This window comes from Melospiza melodia, chromosome 2, assembly GCF_035770615.1.
Source record: "Melospiza melodia melodia isolate bMelMel2 chromosome 2, bMelMel2.pri, whole genome shotgun sequence".
Classification (NCBI taxonomy): Eukaryota; Metazoa; Chordata; class Aves; order Passeriformes; family Passerellidae; genus Melospiza; species Melospiza melodia.
The window spans coordinates 2,973,642-2,992,447 of record NC_086195.1 but is presented as its reverse complement, the minus strand read 5'-3'; the positions used below and the strand labels follow the sequence as shown (position 1 = coordinate 2,992,447).

At 47.3% G+C, this 18,806-nt stretch overlaps 1 protein-coding gene across 1 annotated transcript in view; it reads right to left on the bottom strand.

Annotated features, from left to right (window-relative positions):
• DYRK1A (dual specificity tyrosine phosphorylation regulated kinase 1A) overlaps positions 1-18,806 on the bottom strand; it is a 96,127-nt gene that overhangs the window by 62,637 nt on the left and 14,684 nt on the right. Inside the window, 1 exon segment of the mRNA XM_063180641.1 lies at positions 2,918-2,995. Within this exon segment, the coding sequence (XP_063036711.1) occupies positions 2,918-2,927 (10 nt within the window). The 5' untranslated portion in view covers positions 2,928-2,995.

The window sequence follows — 18,806 nt, the reverse complement described above, 5'->3', positions numbered from 1 at the left end:
CCAGCTGAGCCTGCCCTGGCCCAGCCTGAGGCCGCTCCCTCTGCTCCTGTCCCTGTTCCCTGGCAGCAGAGCCCGACCCCCCCGGCTGTGCCCTCCTGGCAGGGACTTGTGCAGAGCCACGAGGGCCCCTGAGCCTCCTTTGCTCCAGCCTCAGCCCCTTCCAGCTCCTCAGGGATTCTGCAGCCCCTTCCAGCTCCTCAGGGATTCTCCAGCCCCTTCCAGCTCCCTCAGGGATTCTGCAGCCCCTTCCCAGCTCCCTCAGGGATTCTCCAGCCCCTTCCAGCTCCCTCAGGGATTCTGCAGCCCCTTCCAGCTCCTCAGGGATTCTGCAGCCCCTTCCCAGCTCCCTCAGGGATTCTCCAGCCCCTTCCAGCTCCCTCAGGGATTCTGCAGCCCCTTCCAGCTCCTCAGGGATTCTGCAGCCCCTTCCAGCTCCTCAGGGATTCTGCAGCCCCTTCCAGCTCCCTCAGGGATTCTGCAGCCCCTGCCCAGCTCCGTTCCCTGCCCTGGACACGCTCCAGCCCCTCCAGGGCTCTCCTGCAGGAGCAGAACTGGGCCCAGCCCTGGAGGGGCCTCTCAGAGCCAGCACAGAGGGACAATCCCTGCCCTGCTCCTGCTGCACACACAATTCCCCATCCAGCCCAGCTGCCAGGGGCCTCCTGCCCCCCTGGGCACCCCTGGGCTCGTGCCCAGCCCCTGTCACAGCACCCCCAGGGCCTTCCCAGCCCCTCTGCCCAGCCTGGAGCTCCCTGGGGCTGTTCTGAGCCAGGGCAGGACTGACCCTCACTCTGCTGCCTCATCCCTGGATCCTGTCCTGACCCTGCCACCCTCCAGGTCCTCACTCACTCCTGCCCAAACTGGTGCTGCCCACAAACTGAGGGTGCTCTCAATCCCCTGCTCTGGATCACGAATAAAATTACTGAAAATTTTTCACTTCTCCAAACAGCACCTTAAAGTGCCCTTTTGCTGGGTGTCCCACATATTATCCAGGGCAAAAAGACAAGTCCAATGTGCTGCAAGTTTGTTTTCCTGGTGATTCAAACTGGAAAACAGCATTTAATATCCTCATTTCTTCAAATTTTCACTTTCTTTTTTTTTTTAAGAAAGGAGAGGACCTTAAAACATTTCTGTGTTTTCAGCCTAGGTGGTGATCTAAAATTAAAGTGTTCCATGGCAGAAGTGAAACAATCTTCTTCTTTAGGGGATTGTTTCCCCAGTTCTGCTGTGGTTAACTGCTGGGCTTTGGAGCAGCTTCCAGGACAATGAAGTGAAGCTCATTAAAACACAGAATTTACTGACCCTGGAGAAGCTTCCCCCTTTAACCAAAGGCAGTTTAGACATTACCAGGCACCTCTGATCCATCACCCTCGAGAAACCTTTAAAAACACAAGAGAGCCATCCCCAAGAACCACAAGAACTTTCAATTTCAGGCCTGAGCTCTCCCCAGGCACTCTGAACTTGAGACCAAGATCAGCAGTCACCAAATGACTCCTCCTGTCCCAGAATTATCTCAGGGGAGCAAGGTCTCATTTGAAGGCCTGCAATTCTTGTTCATTCTCAGAACCTCAGCACACCAAGCCTGGCTCTCCTAATAAACAGAAAATGCAAATAAAACTGAATTCTTTAACTTTCAACACATCACAGGCATAAATGTCTTTATCCTGGTTTTTCATCTGTATTTATCAAGGGACTTGTAAATCAAGAATTTGGGCTGCAGGAGACAGAATTACCACTTAAATTTCAAAATCTTGTATCCATTTCAATTCCACAAGCTCACAATTCTAAGAAGCTCAACGCCATCAGAAATTCTGACCAAAACTGAAAGTGCTTAAGTTGGGAGTTTTAAATCAGAATAAAGCATTGCAATGTGAAACTGAATTCTCTCAAACACTGTCATGCATAAGGTACAATTTCATAACATTATCTCTCCTTTCACTTGTGGGATGAGTATTTTTAAAGCTTTCAAAACATTTTCTCAATATTTAGGTTCTATTTTAATCTGTCACTGCCTACTACACAGAGCTCCCCAAATCTGATGGGACATCAATTTTCTACACTTTTAATGCTGCTCCTTTAGATTAAGATATTGAAAATGAAACATAAAAACGAAATATCCCTTTGGAGAAGTTTTCCCTTCTCCTCTCCTTCACCCAACCTAATTTTAGAATTCTTTAGACCTGCTTTGACTTGAGCTTTCAGCACACAACTCACAACCACGGGAGTGGAATGAGAGATGTTTGGTTTTCAGGGAATGAAATCTCCACTTCCAGCATCTTGGTCCAGATCCAAAGGCTCCATGTAAACAGAGCCTCCAAAGCTGTTTATGCAGCAACAGCTGATGCAACTGAAAACTGTCAATCAGGAGATGAGCTCCATGCTCACAGAAATCTGCTGGATTTGTTATTTCCCCAGCCCTAAGGATTCCTGGGGTTTAAACTGAACACGAAACCAAAGATCTGGTTGAAATTGGGGTATTTGGGTATAAGAAATTAGAGCAACCCTCTTGGACAAATTTAATTTTATTCTATTTCTACTGCTTGTGATTTTCCCTGACCGTATTTCCAGCAAAAGTAAAAATCAGCCATTGAAGCTGCAAATACACCTGGCACTTCCAGGATTTCTGATTAGCCAAAAAAAGGGAGAATTCCCTAAAAATATCAGTCAGCACCTTCAGTAGCATTCCCAGAAAAACTCTGAAAACAATATTTCCATTCAGGAAAACCATTTTCTTCCTGGGAGAAGAAGAGTTTTCCAAGCTGCAGAAGAGTTTTGAAAGGCAAAGAAAGATTCCAAAATTCTTCAATATTTTGCTAAGTTGGAACAACATCATTTGGGGGGACAGAGAATGGAAGAGCAACAAGAAGCACATCAAGAAGATCCAACATTTGTCATTGTAAAAATCCTGAACATCAATCACCTGTATGCATCGTCTTCTTTCAAGTCTCATATCATCCTGCGGGGTTGTGGGGACAGGGGAGTCCAGCAGCAAACAACACTGAAAAAGGGAGAAAAAACAAAAATTAACTTCTGAAACTGCAGCCACAGCTGCTCAACCCCCAGCTAAACCAAGGAATCCAAACTAAAATGAAGTTTTCCAACAGAAAAAGCAAAGACAAGCATGACAAAGATTTATTTTCTACTCATATCTGGTTCTAGAAAAACTTTCAAAGTGTCAAAAAGGCAACTATTAACTTAAATTTCAACTGGCCATTAAATATATCTCAAAATTATCATCATCCCAAAAATTGTCAGTCACCCATCTTTGCCAAGCCCTTAAATATTTCAATTTTCACAGAAATTCAGTACAAAATTTCTAAAACACAACTCAACTTGTGGGATTGTCCCAAATCTACAAGATACAGAACTATAAATGCATATCAATCCCTAAATGTTAACGTTCACTCTCCTCATGGCCTGATGAAATTAAATTAGGTTCAGCTAGCTGCAAGTAATTAAAATCTGCTCAGAAAAAAAAATTGTATTTTCCATAGACAGAGAGATATAGACAGGAGTTTCTGTCATCATATTATATATTATATATTATATATTATATATTATATATTATATATTATATATTATATATTATATATTATATATTATATATTATATATTATATATTGTATATTGTATATTGTATATTGTATATTATATATGGTATGTTATATATGGTATATTATATATTATATATACATTATGTATTGTATGTGATATATTCTATATTATATACAATATATAATATAGTATATTATATTATATATTTTATATATTATGTGTTATGTGTTACATATTATATATTATATATTATATATTATATATTATATATTATATATTATATATTATATATTATATATCGTATGTTGTATATTGTATATCGTATATTGTATATTATATACTATATCTTATATATTATATCTCATATATTATATATGGTATATTATACATTATATATTGTATGTGATATATTCTATATTATATACTATATATAATATAGTATATTATAATATACTATATATTTTATATATTATGTGTTATGTGTTACATATTATATATTACATATTATATATTACATATTCTATGTTATATAATGTTATTTATTATATATCATGTATTATATATCATATATTGCATTATATAATATATATTATGTATTATAATAAATATTACATATTTCTGTCTTTTAAAGACAACTCCAACAGAAATTAGGAAGAACAGTAGGATTATAACAAAAAAATTTAAATTAAACCCTCAAACACAACACCCAGCAACTAAGCCTGGTTAAAGTATTTCCCAAGCATTTATTTTTCCCTTGTTCTCCAGCAATCATTGGTGCTGTACAACCTATGGGAACACCAAACCCACTGAGAATTCCTGAGACTTTCAGAGAACTCTGCAAACGAGTGACCAGCTGCGACTGGAGTTGTTCTTATTGAAACAGCTCCTGAAACACGGAACTGCAGGGAGAGTGAGAGCCTGGAACGCTCTGAGCCCCAGCACCGCTCTGAGCCCCAGCACCGCTCTGAGCCCCAGCACCGCGCGCGGCATGGCCCGAGGGGGAGAGCCACCCGGGGCTGCTGCCCTCAACCTGTGCCACTGCAGCCTGTCCTGTGCCACTGCAGCCTGTCCCTCCTGTCCCTGTGCCACTCCAGCCTGTCCCTGTGCCACTCCAGCCTGTCCTGTGCCACTGCAGCCTGTCCTGTGCCACTCCAGCCTGTCCTGTGCCACTGCAGCCTGTCCTGTGCCACTGCAGCCTGTCCCTCCTGTCCCTGTGCCACTCCAGCCTGTCCCTGTTCCACTCCAGCCTGCCCTGTGCCACTGCAGCCTGTCCCTCCTGTCCCTGTGCCACTGCAGCCTGTCCCTGTGCCACTCCAGCCTGTCCTGTGCCACTGCAGCCTGTCCCTGTGCCACTCCAGCCTGTCCTGTGTCACTGCAGCCTGTCCCTCCTGTCCCTGTGCCACTCCAGCCTGTCCCTGTGCCACTGCAGGCTGTCCTGTGCCACTCCAGCCTGTCCCTCCTGTCCCTGTGCCACTCCAGCCTGTCCCTGTGCCACTGCAGGCTGTCCTGTGCCACTCCAGCCTGTCCTGTGCCACTGCAGCCTGTCCCTGTGCCACTGCAGCCTGTCCCTGTGCCACTGCAGGCTGTCCTGTGCCACTGCAGCCTGTCCCTGTGCCACTCCAGCCTGTCCTGTGCCACTGCAGCCTGTCCCTGTGCCACTGCAGCCTGTCCCTGTGCCACTGCAGGCTGTCCTGTGCCACTCCAGCCTGTCCCTCCTGTCCCTGTGCCACTCCAGCCTGTCCTGTGCCACTCCAGCCTATCCTGTGCCACTCCAGCCTGTCCTGTGCCACTCCAGCCTGCCCTGTGCCACTCCAGCCTGCCCTGTGCCACTCCAGCCTATCCTGTGCCACTCCAGCCTGTCCTGTGCCACTCCAGCCTGTCCCTGTGCCACTCCAGGCTGTCCTGTGCCACTCCAGGCTGTCCCTGTGCAGCTCCAGTGTCACCCCCAGCACAGGGAAGGGCAGCAGCACAAGGAGCTGCTTGTTGGGGCTGTGGAGGGGCAGCCAGTGCAGTGCTGGGTTGGGGTTTTAGCAGTGGGTGAATTTTTGCTGCTGTGCCCCCCCAAAAAAGGGGAAACCCTAAAAGTGTCCATCCCACATCCTGAACCCATGGCCTTTTTATGGCTGCAGTGCCCTGGGATGGCACTGCCACATCCACAGCTGCCAGGGGCACTGCTGAGGCCACAGCAGCTTCTCCACACCGAGCACTCTGGTGCCTGAATCACTTTGGTGTGAGGGAAAGGGGCTGAGCCAGCCCAGAGCCCCGGGACTCAGCAGCAACAAGAAGGAAGAGCAAACTCTTCTTTAAACGAACCAACAATGGAATCCCAGAGAGGTTTGGGTGGGATGGGACCCTCAAGATCACCCAGTGCCACCCCTGCCATGGCAGGGACACCTCCCACTGTCCCAGGCTGCTCCAGCCCCAGTGTCCAGCCTGGCCTTGGGCACTGCCAGGGATCCAGGGGTGGAATTCCATCCCAGCCCTGCCCACCCTCACAGGGAAGGATTTTTCCCCACCATCCCACCTAAACCTGTAATTTTTCAGTGTGAAGCCATTCCCTGTGTGCTGTCCCTGCATCCCCTGGCAATTGTCTCTCTCCAGCTTTCCTGGGGCTCCTCCAGGCCCTGCAAGGCCACCCTGAGCTCAGCCCAAAGCTTCTCCTGTGCAGGTGAACAATGCCAGCTGTGCCAGCCTTTCCTGCCAGCAGAGCTGCTCCATCCTCTGCCCATCCTGGAGCCCCCTCTGGGCTCTCTGCAGCTCCTCCCTGTCCTGCATCACCAGCTCTGTCCACCCCACACAGGTGCCCAGAGGCTGCAGAGCCTCAGTCCCGGCTCTGCAATCTCTCCCTGGCCAAAATCCTTTTTTCCCTTTACCTGCAGCATCGCTGGCTTTACAGCAGGATTACAGGAAGCCTTTGCCAGCAGCAGCAGCAGCAGCTCAAGGACCGAAGGATTCTCTTGTCTTTACCCTCCTTCAGCTCCGGCACTGCCTGACCCCTCCCAGTGCCACCAGTGCCAGACCAGTTTCCATGCTGACCCAGCTTAGCCCAAACCATCACCAGAGTTTGAGGAATTTTCAGCCAAAACACCCTGGAATATTCAAGCTCTGCTTCCTGCCCGTCCTAGAGTGGGAACGCTGGGCTCCCACAGCAGCAGCAGGGGAAGCACCGAGCCCCGAGTTATTTCCGAGTTTAGAAGACGCTTTAAGAGGTACCAGCACTGAGGAAGAGCCGCTGATGTGAGAAAGTCATTAACAGGCAATTAACAGGAATCAACACATGGTGCATCTCAGAGCTGACCAGACGTCAGATCCAGCCCAGCCTCAGCCTCCTTGCAGCTCCCATCAGCCCATCCTGGAGAACTGCACAATTCCAGGGTGGAACAATCCCTGTTTTCCAAGGAGGGGTTTGAAATCTCAGCAGAGCCCAAAGCCACTGAGTCCCTGTGACAGTAACAGGGTCACACAACATTAAAAAGTAACAATTTTAGGGTTTTTTTAAATAGGTACAAAAATTACAACCCATGGCTGCAGGGGCAGCACCTTAACTGAGGGTCCCCAGCTGTGCCTGCACCGCCAAGCTCTGGAAGCAAAAGGCCTTTCAGACAGCCTGCACAAAGGCTGCCTGGGTTAGATAATAAATTGATGATAAGAGGAGGCAAGAGCAAATCCTACTCATCACACAGTCTGTAAGATCATTACCAGAAGAATCCCCTCAGTAATAACATTTACTGGGCTTCAGGAACCCAGTTTGATCTCCTTACCAGCACAGAACAGAAGTGAATTGGAAATAAAGGAGGAGAGGAAGGAACAGATGACAGGAAAGGTGTTAAAAAGCAAATTATTGAAAGTGCTAGAGCAAAGAGAAGAATAAAAGCTGAAGTCTTTTACTAAAACAAAGAGAGCAATTCTTAGAAATCATCTGTGCTAAACTTTACTTGGTGCTTCTGTTTTCTGTTTTACTCCTGGATCTCCTCAGGGATGGGATCCTGCACACCCAGGATGGGATCCTGCACACCCAGGATGGGATCCCCCTGCACACCCAGGATGGGATCCTGCACACCCAGGATGGGATCCCTGCACACCCAGGGATGGGATCCCAGCAGAGCCCCAGGATGGGATCCCTGCACACCCAGGATGGGATCCTGCACACCCAGGATGGGATCCCTGCACACCCAGGGATGGGATCCCTGCACACCCAGGATGGGATCCCTGCACACACAGGATGGGATCCCTGCAGAGCCCCAGGGATGGGATCCCTGCACACCCAGGATGGGATCCTGCACACCCAGGATGGGATCCCCAGGATGGGATCCCTGCACACCCAGGGATGGGATCCTGCACACCCAGGATGGGATCCCTGCACACCCAGGATGGGATCCCCAGGATGGGATCCCTGCACACCCAGGATGGGATCCCTGCACACCCAGGATGGGATCCCTGCACACCCAGGATGGGATCCCTGCACACACACCCAGGATGGGATCCCTGCACACCCAGGATGGGATCCTGCACACCCAGGATGGGATCCTGCACACCCAGGATGGGATCCCTGCACACCCAGGATGGGATCCCTGCACACCCAGGATGGGATCCCTGCACACCCAGGATGGGATCCCCAGGATGGGATCCTGCACACCCAGGATGGGATCCCCCCCAGAGCCCCAGGATGGGATCTCCCCCAAACCCCTCCTGCCCTGAGCAATCCCAGTGTGGAGCCACACCAGGCTCAGTCACACCGAGAGTGCTGAGCAGCTCCACCCCAGATAAATCCACAGCACTGTGGGCATGGGGACACTGAACAACAAACCTTCCTCACGTTTCTGACTCCTCCTCACACCCCAGACCTGCTTTCCCTGCTGGCCTCTCAGAGAATTCAAGTTTTATTCCCTGTATTCCTCAGGAGCATCCAGCCCTTCCTGCAAAGCTCAATACCCAGCACACATCGATAGGTTCAGTGCAGATCAAAGGTGGGTTCAGAGCAATCAGATTTCTAAACCCCTAAAAGTTAAAGTGCAAAAACCATTATTAACATGAAAATTTAATTAAAAGAGAAGTCTGCTGGGGAGGGGTTTACTTTTTACATCTTCCTAATTAAAACCCTTCATAGAGGGACTTATTTTCCTTATTCAGGATCGCTGTATTGTAAGATTCAACATGGAATATTTTTGCAAAGCCAAATTGGAATTTTTCCTCTGTGAAAAGATTATTTTGTAATTTTTCAAGTCGTACTGGTGGAATCCAGAGAAACCCTTGCATTTCTCATGACTACACACACTGCTGGCAGAGCTGAACATAATTCAGGTCACTGACCTTCGGTGAACACAGGCAGGCCTGTTGCTAGCAACATAAAATATAAATACTTACTTAGAAACCAAATTTTTTTATTTATTTACTAGGAGAATGATCCTGAGGTAGCCACCATGAAACTGGGGTTATTAACACACTGGAATACAATGGATTTAGACATCTGAACTATGCAGAGGCAATGAGTGATGAGGTTTGGTGTAAGACAAACTGAGCAAAAGGTTCCTCAAAGACACAGATGTGGTGTTTTATTTCAAATGTGAAGTACAGTCAGTGGAACTGGAATCAGATCAATAAATGTGCCAGGGTGCTCAGTGAGTGCCAGCCTCCAGGATCATTGTTCTGGCAGCACCCAGCACATCAGTGTGCTTTGTTCCCAGGGAATCCCGGGTGTTTGTGGCCAAGCTGAACACACCCAGGCTCACTGCTGCTCCTGTGGCCAACACAGGTGATGATCCAGCTAAGGAATAATTCATGACCATGAAAAGGGGAAAAAAAAAATGGCCAAGCTGCACTGAGTTCTGCTCTGTGCAACAACTAAGGATCACCTGCAAAATCACAGCAGGAAATTAAAAGTAAATTATAATTCCAGCATGAAAGTCCAATTTATTCTTTCCTTTCTGGGCACTTGCAGGTTCCTATGTACTAAAATACAGATAAATGAATTTGTGACCAGCACCACATCTGCCCTGCTCCCAAAGAAGTCACAGGTTCCCTTCTCCAGCTCTGAGTCCTGTGGGATCCTGGAACACTTTTCAGCTCAATGTTTTCACTGGAACAGCAAATACTTCAGGACTACAGAATCCTGGGATGGTTTGGGATGGAAGGGACCTTACAGATCATCCCTGGGCAGGGACAGCTTCCAGTGTCCCAGGTGCTCCAAGCCCCATCCAGCCTGGCCTGGGACACTGCCAGGGATCCAGGGGCAGCCACAGCTGCTCTGGGCAAAGGTTTTAAAACTCACAATCTTTAGGTTTTTAAACTCAGAATTCAGTAAAATTAAAGTCTCTCTCTTCAGGTGACAGTGTGTATCCTACAGAACCATGAGCAGAGTCACCTCTGGTAGCAGCTCACCCTCACACAGGGGCTGAACGTTTCTCCTTCTTAAACATGGAAAAAGAACATTAAAAATCTGGGAATTGAGCATTTTCCTCCATCGCTGGGGAGAAGCCAACAACAAGGAAACGGATTTGACAGCAGAGTGCCCAGCTCAGCCCTGACCCCCCTGAGGAGCTGCACCCGCAGTTTCCTCACCAGGACCTGTGAGCAGCTCCTGAACCAAGCCCAGCCCAACCCCAACAGGCCCAGCCCCGATTTTCTGTGTGCTGCAAATGATTCCCAGCATTCTGAAATTCCCGATTTTCTGTGTGCTGCAAATGATTCCTGGTGTTCTGAAATTCCCGAATTTCTGTGTGCTGCAAATGATTCCCAGCGTTCTGAAATTCCCGAATTTCTGTGTGCTGCAAATGATTCCCAGCATTCTGAAATTCACGAATTTCCGTGTGCTGCAAATGATTCCCAGCGTTCTGAAATTCCCGAATTTCTGTGTGCTGCAAACGATTCCCGACGTTCCAAAGCCCCGAATTTCTGTGTGCTGCAAATGATTCCCAGCATTCTGAAATTCCCGAATTTCTGTGTGCTGCAAACGATTCCCGACGTTCCAAAGCCCCGAATTTCTGTGTGCTGCAAATGATTCCCAGCATTCTGAAATTCCCGAATTTCTGTGTGCTGCAAATGATTCCCAGCGTTCTGAAATTCCCGAATTTCTGTGTGCTGCAAATGATTCCCGGCGTTCTGAAATTCCCGAATTTCTGTGTGCTGCAAATGATTCCCAGCGTTCTGAAATTCCCGATTTTCTGTGTGCTGCAAATGATTCCCAGCATTCTGAAATTCCCGAATTTCTGTGTGCTGCAAATGATTCCCAGCGTTCCAAAGCCCCGAATTTCTGTGTGCTGCAAATGATTCCCAGCGTTCTGAAATTCCCGAATTTCTGTGTGCTGCAAATGATTCCCAGCGTTCTGAAATTCCCGATTTTCTGTGTGCTGCAAATGATTCCCAGCGTTCTGAAATTCCCGAATTTCTGTGTGCTGCAAATGATTCCCAGCATTCTGAAATTCCCGAATTTCTGTGTGCTGCAAATGATTCCCAGCGTTCTGAAATTCCTGAATTTCTGTGCTGCAAATGATTCCCAGCGTTCTGAAATTCCCGAATTTCTGTGTGCTGCAAATGATTCCCAGCGTTCTGAAATTCCTGAATTTCTGTGTGCTGCAAACGATTCCCAGCGTTCTGAAATTCCCGAATTTCTGTGTGCTGCAAATGATTCCCAGCGTTCTGAAATTCCTGAATTTCTGTGTGCTGCAAACGATTCCCAGCGTTCTGAAATTCCCGAATTTCTGTGTGCTGCAAATGATTCCCAGCGTTCCAAAGCCCTGAATTTCTGTGTGCTGCGAATGATTCCCAGCGTTCTGAAATTCCTGAATTTCTGTGTGCTGCAAATGATTCCCAGCGTTCTGAAATTCCCGAATTTCTGTGTGCTGCAAACGATTCCACAGCCCCGGTTCCTCCGCAAGGCAGGCGCTGTGAGTGGCTGGTTTCACGGTTTCACTCTCGGGCTCAATCTCAGCACGGGATGCCGGCAGCCAGCGCCGAGGTGTGACAGCTCCGGTGGAAGCGGCTTTGCTGAAATCACCCAGTGCTCACCCAGTTCCAGCGCTGGCACTCGGAGCAGGGATTTCTCTCCAGCAGCAGCGGCAGCACGAGCGAAGCTCAGCCCTGGCCCTGCTGCAGAGGGACAGCAGAGAGCACTGGGGGTTGATGGGGAGCAGCAGAAAGCCACAATTCCAACCCAGCTGGGGCTCTGACAGGCACATTGCAGCGGTGCTGTCCCAAAGGAATGAATTTGTGACCAGCACAAATTCATTGTGACCAATATATCCTTTCCTTTCTGGGCACTTGCAGGTTCCTATGTACTAAAATACAGCTAAATGAATTTGTGACCAGCACCACATCTGCCCTGCTCCCAAAGAAGTCACAGGTTCCCTTCTTCAGCTTTGAGTCCCGGGGGATCCTGGAACACTTTTCAGCTCAATGTTTTCACTGGAACAGCAAATATTTCAAACTGCAGAATCCTGGGATGGTTTGGGATGGAAGGGACCTTACAGATCATCCCTCAGGATTAACACTCAGAGTCTCTGCAATACCTGATTTATAACACACCCATTCTTCTGTAATACACGATTTTTTACAGCCTAGTTAGGAAATGCATCACTTCTAAACATGAATTGCTTGCCAGGTGTCTGAAGGAACTGAAATGTTAAATTTATAACTGACCCATCCAGCCAGAGAAGTCAGGATTTGGTTTTTTAAATATTCATTAATTCATGTGAACCCCAGAATAAAGCCTGTGGTTTTAGGAAGAATTAAACTGACACAGTGAGGGGGGAGAGGAGGGCAAGAAAAACCCCACAACAAAGGTTGAAATACTTGAGATTTTTTAGATAATTTGCATCTGATGCTTTACTTACTCACTGACTAAAAAAAAATTAATTTCAGAAGCACAAACTTCAAATATTTCCAGTCCCCTGACCTTATAAGGAACCTCCAATTAGAAGGGGGAGTGGCTCCTTTTCCCACCCACTTAACAGAGCCAGACAAAAGTCAAACCACTGGATTTGCATTCCCCTCCCTCCCTGCACCAAACAAAAGGAAAAGATGCTACAGCTGGAATTGCCCATCCCCTGCAATATCAGGAATAAAAAGTCCCCAAATGAACCACACATGAGGGCTGTAAACTAATTGAATTCATTTATCCAGAGGAATATGACATTTTTTTGCAGAGCTGAGATTTTTTCTGCAGGTATTTTTTTTTCCTACACATGTCCCTCAACAAGGCCAATAATTCCACGTACAAAAACTCTTTCTGTTCCTTGTGGTTGGGAAAAGAACTTGAGCAATGCAAAGCCAAACCTGCAGAATTGCATTCAGCACTTCAGAATTTCAGAGCCAGGAGTGTCAGGGGAGCACAACCTTCCTCCTCCTCCTCCTCCTCCTCCCTGAATTTCTGAGCCACAAAGGAAGGAGAATGACAGCAACACCTAAAGCTGCCTCCAATTTCCACAGAACCACTCCATTTACAGATTTTTACTGCAGCCTTGATGTCAGCACAGCTGATTGTTGTCCCAGTCCAGCGGTCACTGCTGCTCCTCTCATTTTTGGTGGTGTTTTTATTTCCAAACTGGGCTCTGTGTCTCCTGCCAAGGGAGGGGACTCAGGTGCAGCCACCTGAACTTCTCCATCCAGGACTGGAGCTGGAAAAACCAAACCCAATCTAACTCAGACCACAACAAACAATATAAAGTATAGAAACAAAAATATAAAGTATTTCTATGCTTTATACATTTATGAAGATTTTGTGCAGCTGCTGTCCCATGTTTAAATGAAATAAAACTTCTCCAGCTCCATTTTGGCACCAGACAGTTCTGGTGTTGCTCTCAAAGATTTAAAGTCACTTATTTCAAGTATAACAATGGAGATGTTTGTTGCTCTGCTTTTAATCTTGAAAGTTTCCAAAATATTTTCATACATGGAGATAGGCACAGATTTAGTCTCCCAAATTAAAAAAAAAAAAACAAAACCAAATAAAAACCACAATTAAATAACCAAACACACAAAACCAATCACACCCAGGTGGAAGTGCTGGCTGGCTCTGTACAGAAATGGTGCTAATTTGTAAGATTTTGGGTTAGTGGCCCTTTTTTAAGCCATGTGGAGGTTTGGGAGCATTTTTAAAGATTTTTGGACCTTTTCAAACACACCAGGACCTGCTGTTTGAATGCTGCCCCTGAGGCAGCTCCCACTGACGCTGCACTGCCAAAATTGCCTCTCATTATTCAGACATGGCTGGGTCCTCTCAAACTGCTCTTCCTGGAAACACCAGAGCAGCCCCAGCTTCCTCCAGACATACCAGGACAGCAGCACCAGCTTTAAAATCCTTGCTCACCCCACTTCCCAACAGCAGCTCCTGTGGATTCAGCTCAGAAAACCGACAGTGCCAGATTCAGCTCCACAAAAATCAGCTGCATCCAACTCCATGGGAATGAATGGAATTATTTCAGTAAAATCATTATTTTAGGCTGAAGTGTCCCAAAAGCCAGAGGTGGTGCTGCTGTGGCTGCTGTGCTGGCAGAGCCCTCCCTGTGCCACGCCTGGCAGTGCCCGCTGTGAGAGCCCCGGGCTGCCCTTGGTCACTGCCCTGCTGGCCCTGCACGGCCCCAGGAGCTCGGGGACAATTCCTGCCCGGGAAGGGACCTCAGAGATCACCCAGGGCCACCCTGCCATGGGGACACCCCTCACTGTCCCCTCCCAGCCCCAGGGCCCAGCCTGGCCATGGGCACTGCCAGGGATCCAGGGGTGCAATTCCATCCCAGCCCTGCCCACACTCACAGGGGGAAATTTTTCCTAATTATCTGATGTAAAGCTGTAAATTTTCAGTGTGGAGCCATTCCCTGTGTGCTTTCCCTCCTTTTTTGTATGGAAAGGAATATTTTCTCTGGTTTAAGCTGAAATTGGGATATTTCTGGTCAATCAGTCTGTCAGTTTTGTTTTTACCTTCCACTTTAACTCCATGTGGAAAGGTTTAATTTTAGTTCATGAACTGGGCCTGGGATGAAAACACAACAGTGGGAGAGCTCTGCACCAGGGACACACCAGGGATTTTTAGTAGGAATCTCCGAGGGAGAGGAAGGAGATGCAAACCTTAATTAGGCATGGAAGGGACCTGAGAATCACCCAGGGCAGGGACACCTCCCACTGTCCCCTCCCAGCCCAGTGTCCAGCCTGGCCTTGGGCACTGCCAGGGATCCAGGGGTGGAATTCCATCCCAGCCCTGCCCACACTCACAGGGAGGAAATTGTTCCTAATATCTGATCTAAACCTGTAATTTTTCAGTGTGAAGCCATTCCCTGTGTGCTGTCCCTGCATCCCCTGGCAATTGTCTCCAGCTTTCCTGGGGCTCCTCCAGGCCCTGCAAGGCCACCCTGAGCTCAGCCCAAAGCTTCTCCTGTGCAGGTGAACAATGCCAGCTGTGCCAGCCTTTCCTGCCAGCACAGGAATGTCCTGAAACTCACCCAGTGCCACCCCTGCCATGGCAGGGACACCTCCCACTGTCCCCAGTGTCCAACCTGGCCTTGGGCACTGCCAGGGATTCAGGGGTGGAATTCCACCCCAGCCCTGCCAGGGAACAATTCCTCACTGCCACTCTGCCATCAAATCCCACTCTGAGGCCATTCCCTGGGTGCTGTCCCTCCATCCCTGTCCCCAGTCCCCTCCAGCTCTCCTGGAGCCCCTTCAGGCCCTGGAGGGGCTCTGAGGTGTCCCTGGACCCCCAGGCTGTCCCCAGGCTGTCCCCTGTCTCTGTGTCCCTCCCTGGGCTCTGTCCAGCACCCCCACAGCCCAAGGTGGGGTCCCCATTCCAGGAGCAGAGGGGCAGATTCACTCTGCACGAACACCATCAATAAATCAAGCTGCTGCCACATTTTCCTGACACTGTTCACTCCCAGCCCTTCCATTTCTCAGAACACACACCCTCAGCAGCTCCAAACGTTTTTCCCTAAATGTGAATCGTGCCTGGGTTGGTATTTGTTAACTTGCCATGGTTCAGGATGGGTTTGTGTCCCATCTGCAGCACATTTGCCATGGCCTTATTCCCTGGTTCAGGAAGCACTGACCTAGAAATCTCTCACTGGAGGAGGAGGAGATAAACTGAGAACTTCAGGAAATTCTCCCATCATCCAGGGATGGAGTCAAACACCTTTTTCACCCTCACAATTCCAAGGTTTTGTTGCATTATCTTTTCAGCTCCATCCATCCCTGCTGTTAAGCATAATATTCAAGCAAATCTTGGTATATCCCAAGGTATACTGAGATCCAGGCAGGGGGAGGTGATAAGCTGCAAATTCCTCCTTTTTAAGTGGTATTCTAATCCATGGGAATGATCCAGGCATCCTACCCAAGTGATAAAAACACGTGGATGCAAGGGAGAAAAGCCAGGGCAGACACTGGCTGCAGATCAAGCAGCAAAAGCTTCACTGGGTACATCTATTATCACACTGAACAGAGAATTATCAAACATTCACCCCCAAAATTTAGTGATGGTAGCTCACTGGAGACTCCAGAATATTTGTTCTGTTACATAACACCATTGTCTTTAATGTTAAAAAAAATAAGATGAGAATGTGCTAATTATAATGTGATATTCCTTACAAATTCCACCAGGAATTCCTTACAATTTCCTATCCAAATTCCTTACATTTTCCACCAGGAATTCCTTACAATTTCCACCAGGAATTCCTTACAATTTCCACCAGGAATTCCTTACAATTTCCTACCCAAATTCCTTACAATTTCCTACCCAAATTCCTTACAATTTCCACCAGGAATTCCTTACAATTTCCTATCCAAATTCCTTACAATTTCCACCAGGAATTCCTTACAATTTCCACCAGGAATTCCTTACAATTTCCTACCCAAATTCCTTACAATTTCCACCAGGAATTCCTTACAATTTCCTACCCAAACTCCTTACAATTTCCTATCCAAATTCCTTACAATTTCCTACCCAAACTCCTTACAATTTCCTATCCAAATTCCTTACAATTTCCTACCCAAATTCCTTACAATTTCCTATCCAAATTCCTTACAATTTCCTACCCAAATTCCTTACATTTTCCACCAGGAATTCCTTACAATTTCCTACCCAAATTCCTTACAATTTCCACCAGGAATTCCTTACAATTTCCTACCCAAATTCCTAACAATTTCCTACCCAAATTCCTTACAATTTCCACCAGGAATTCCTCATCCACCCAAAAAGAATCCATCATTTTTAAAGCCTTCAGTGACCACAAAGCCACAACTCTCTCCCAAGTGAACTGACTGCCCACCACCCCCAGAAGTTGACAATCTCCTGCTCATTAAAATTAAAAACAATGATTTTCTGAGCTTCAGGAATCCAGCAAGAGCCTGGAGGGGCCCCAGTCCCCAGTGGACAGGTCCTGGGGTGCAGCTCAAGCTCAGCCTGTAAATTTGGGCTCATTTTGGCTTGAATCCCTTTCTGAGAGCAGGCACTGTGGAGAAGCTTGGAATTCACTTTGGATTCACTTTTATTCCCTGATGGCAGCTGTAAGATAAAAGTTTTAAGAGATTTTTATCCCTCAGTGACACAAAGGGCCAGGAAAAGTCTCTCTTGCTGAGCTCTCTCACATCCATTTGGTCCAACTCAACTTTCAGGAGGAGAAACAGAAAAAGTTGAACTTTTGGGACAAGTTTATGGGAACTTCCCCAGTTCCAGCACCCCAATGTGGAGTTCCACTGGTCAGTGTGATGCTCTCCAGGATGCTCCTCTCCTCATTTGTTCAAGAAGCAGCCACTGCACTAAATCTCTGATAAACTTATCCAGTTAAGTATCTAGGTCACAGTGAGACTGTACAATTTTTATTAAATAAATAATCTCTGCCAGCATCAGAAGGTGGTAAAGGCCTCACCAGAGAAGTTTGGTTTCCTGTAGCATTTTTTTCCTTGATAACAATTCCTAAAATGGTTTTAATAAAGCAGGTTGCAGGAAGGAAATGAGGACAAATTAAAAAAAAAGCTTTTAAATGCTGACCTTACAACCCTGCAAAGAGCACTCAGGATTGCCAAGTCCAAGGTACCCAGGAAATAAAAACGCAAGAAAAGCTTTAGCGTCCCACTGAAGTTCTCACTCCCAAGAACAGCTTGGGATGGATGGAAAGACTCCAAACCACTTTTCCAGCAGATCTTTAGTTCTGTACCAGTGACCCTGGGCTGGTGCATTCCAGGGGATGATGGGCTGGGCTGCTTAAAGCTGCTGGGAAAAGGGAACTTTGGTGCTGCTGCTGCTGCTCCCATGTTTGGAACAGCTCCGAGAGAGGCTCCTGACACATTCCAGGGGCTGCCCAGGGCGGTTGGAGTCCCCATCCCTGCAGGTGTCCCCCGGGGTGGCACTGAGTGCTCTGGGCTGGGCACAAGGTGGTGCCCATGGGGCACAGCTGGCACTGCATGGGCTGGCAGGGCTGTGCCAACCATTTTCCAAATGTTTCTGGGGTTCTCTGATCCAGCAGCCAAGGCCTGGAATTTGCCCTTTTTTATTTTGCTCAGACATTTTTGTCTGAAATATTTCAACCCAAAGCAACTGAGGGAAAAGAGAAATCTGGATCAGGAGAAATGCCATGGAATGCCAAAAAAGGGGATGGAGGAGGGAAGACAAGCACCAAACACCAGAGCACAATTCTGGGCCTGAGGAAGCTCAGCTGCTCCTGGAACTGAGCAGTGCCATGAAAAACCCACCCAGGAACCAACAGGATGGACAGAGCTCACTGCAAAACCACTCCAAGGGATTAAGAAAATGAAGGAAGAAAATCATCAGTGAAGCTGTGACTCACCAGACCCAGCATTTATGGGCAGTGATTTTATTTACTAACTGAAAGGGAACCTCTGAACATCTCTGAAGACAACCACTGTAATTCAAACTCTCATTTATGTTTATCATCATACAGGAATTCCAAAGATTGGAATGGCATGGAGAAAGCAGGTCCCAAAACCTCAGAAATCCAAGGGGATGAAGAAGAATTTCACTGCTTTTTTCCTGCCATAGAGAGTAAATGTATTGCTCCATTTTCCAGTTTTATTTGAAGTCACTTTGGATTGTTAAAATATGGATGGACATTCAGATGGATGGATTCAGATATTAAAGAATGAGCACTTCTACTTTCCCGACTAACAGGTAAATCATGATCAACAAAACTGAAATAATTTGGGCTGAAATTTGTGTATCTAAACGCATGGATGTGAAAGTGGTCACCTGTTTAAGAGGACAAGCAAGCATGGAATTTCCAAAAGAGTTTGGGTTGGTTTTTAACATAACTGGCCCAGCT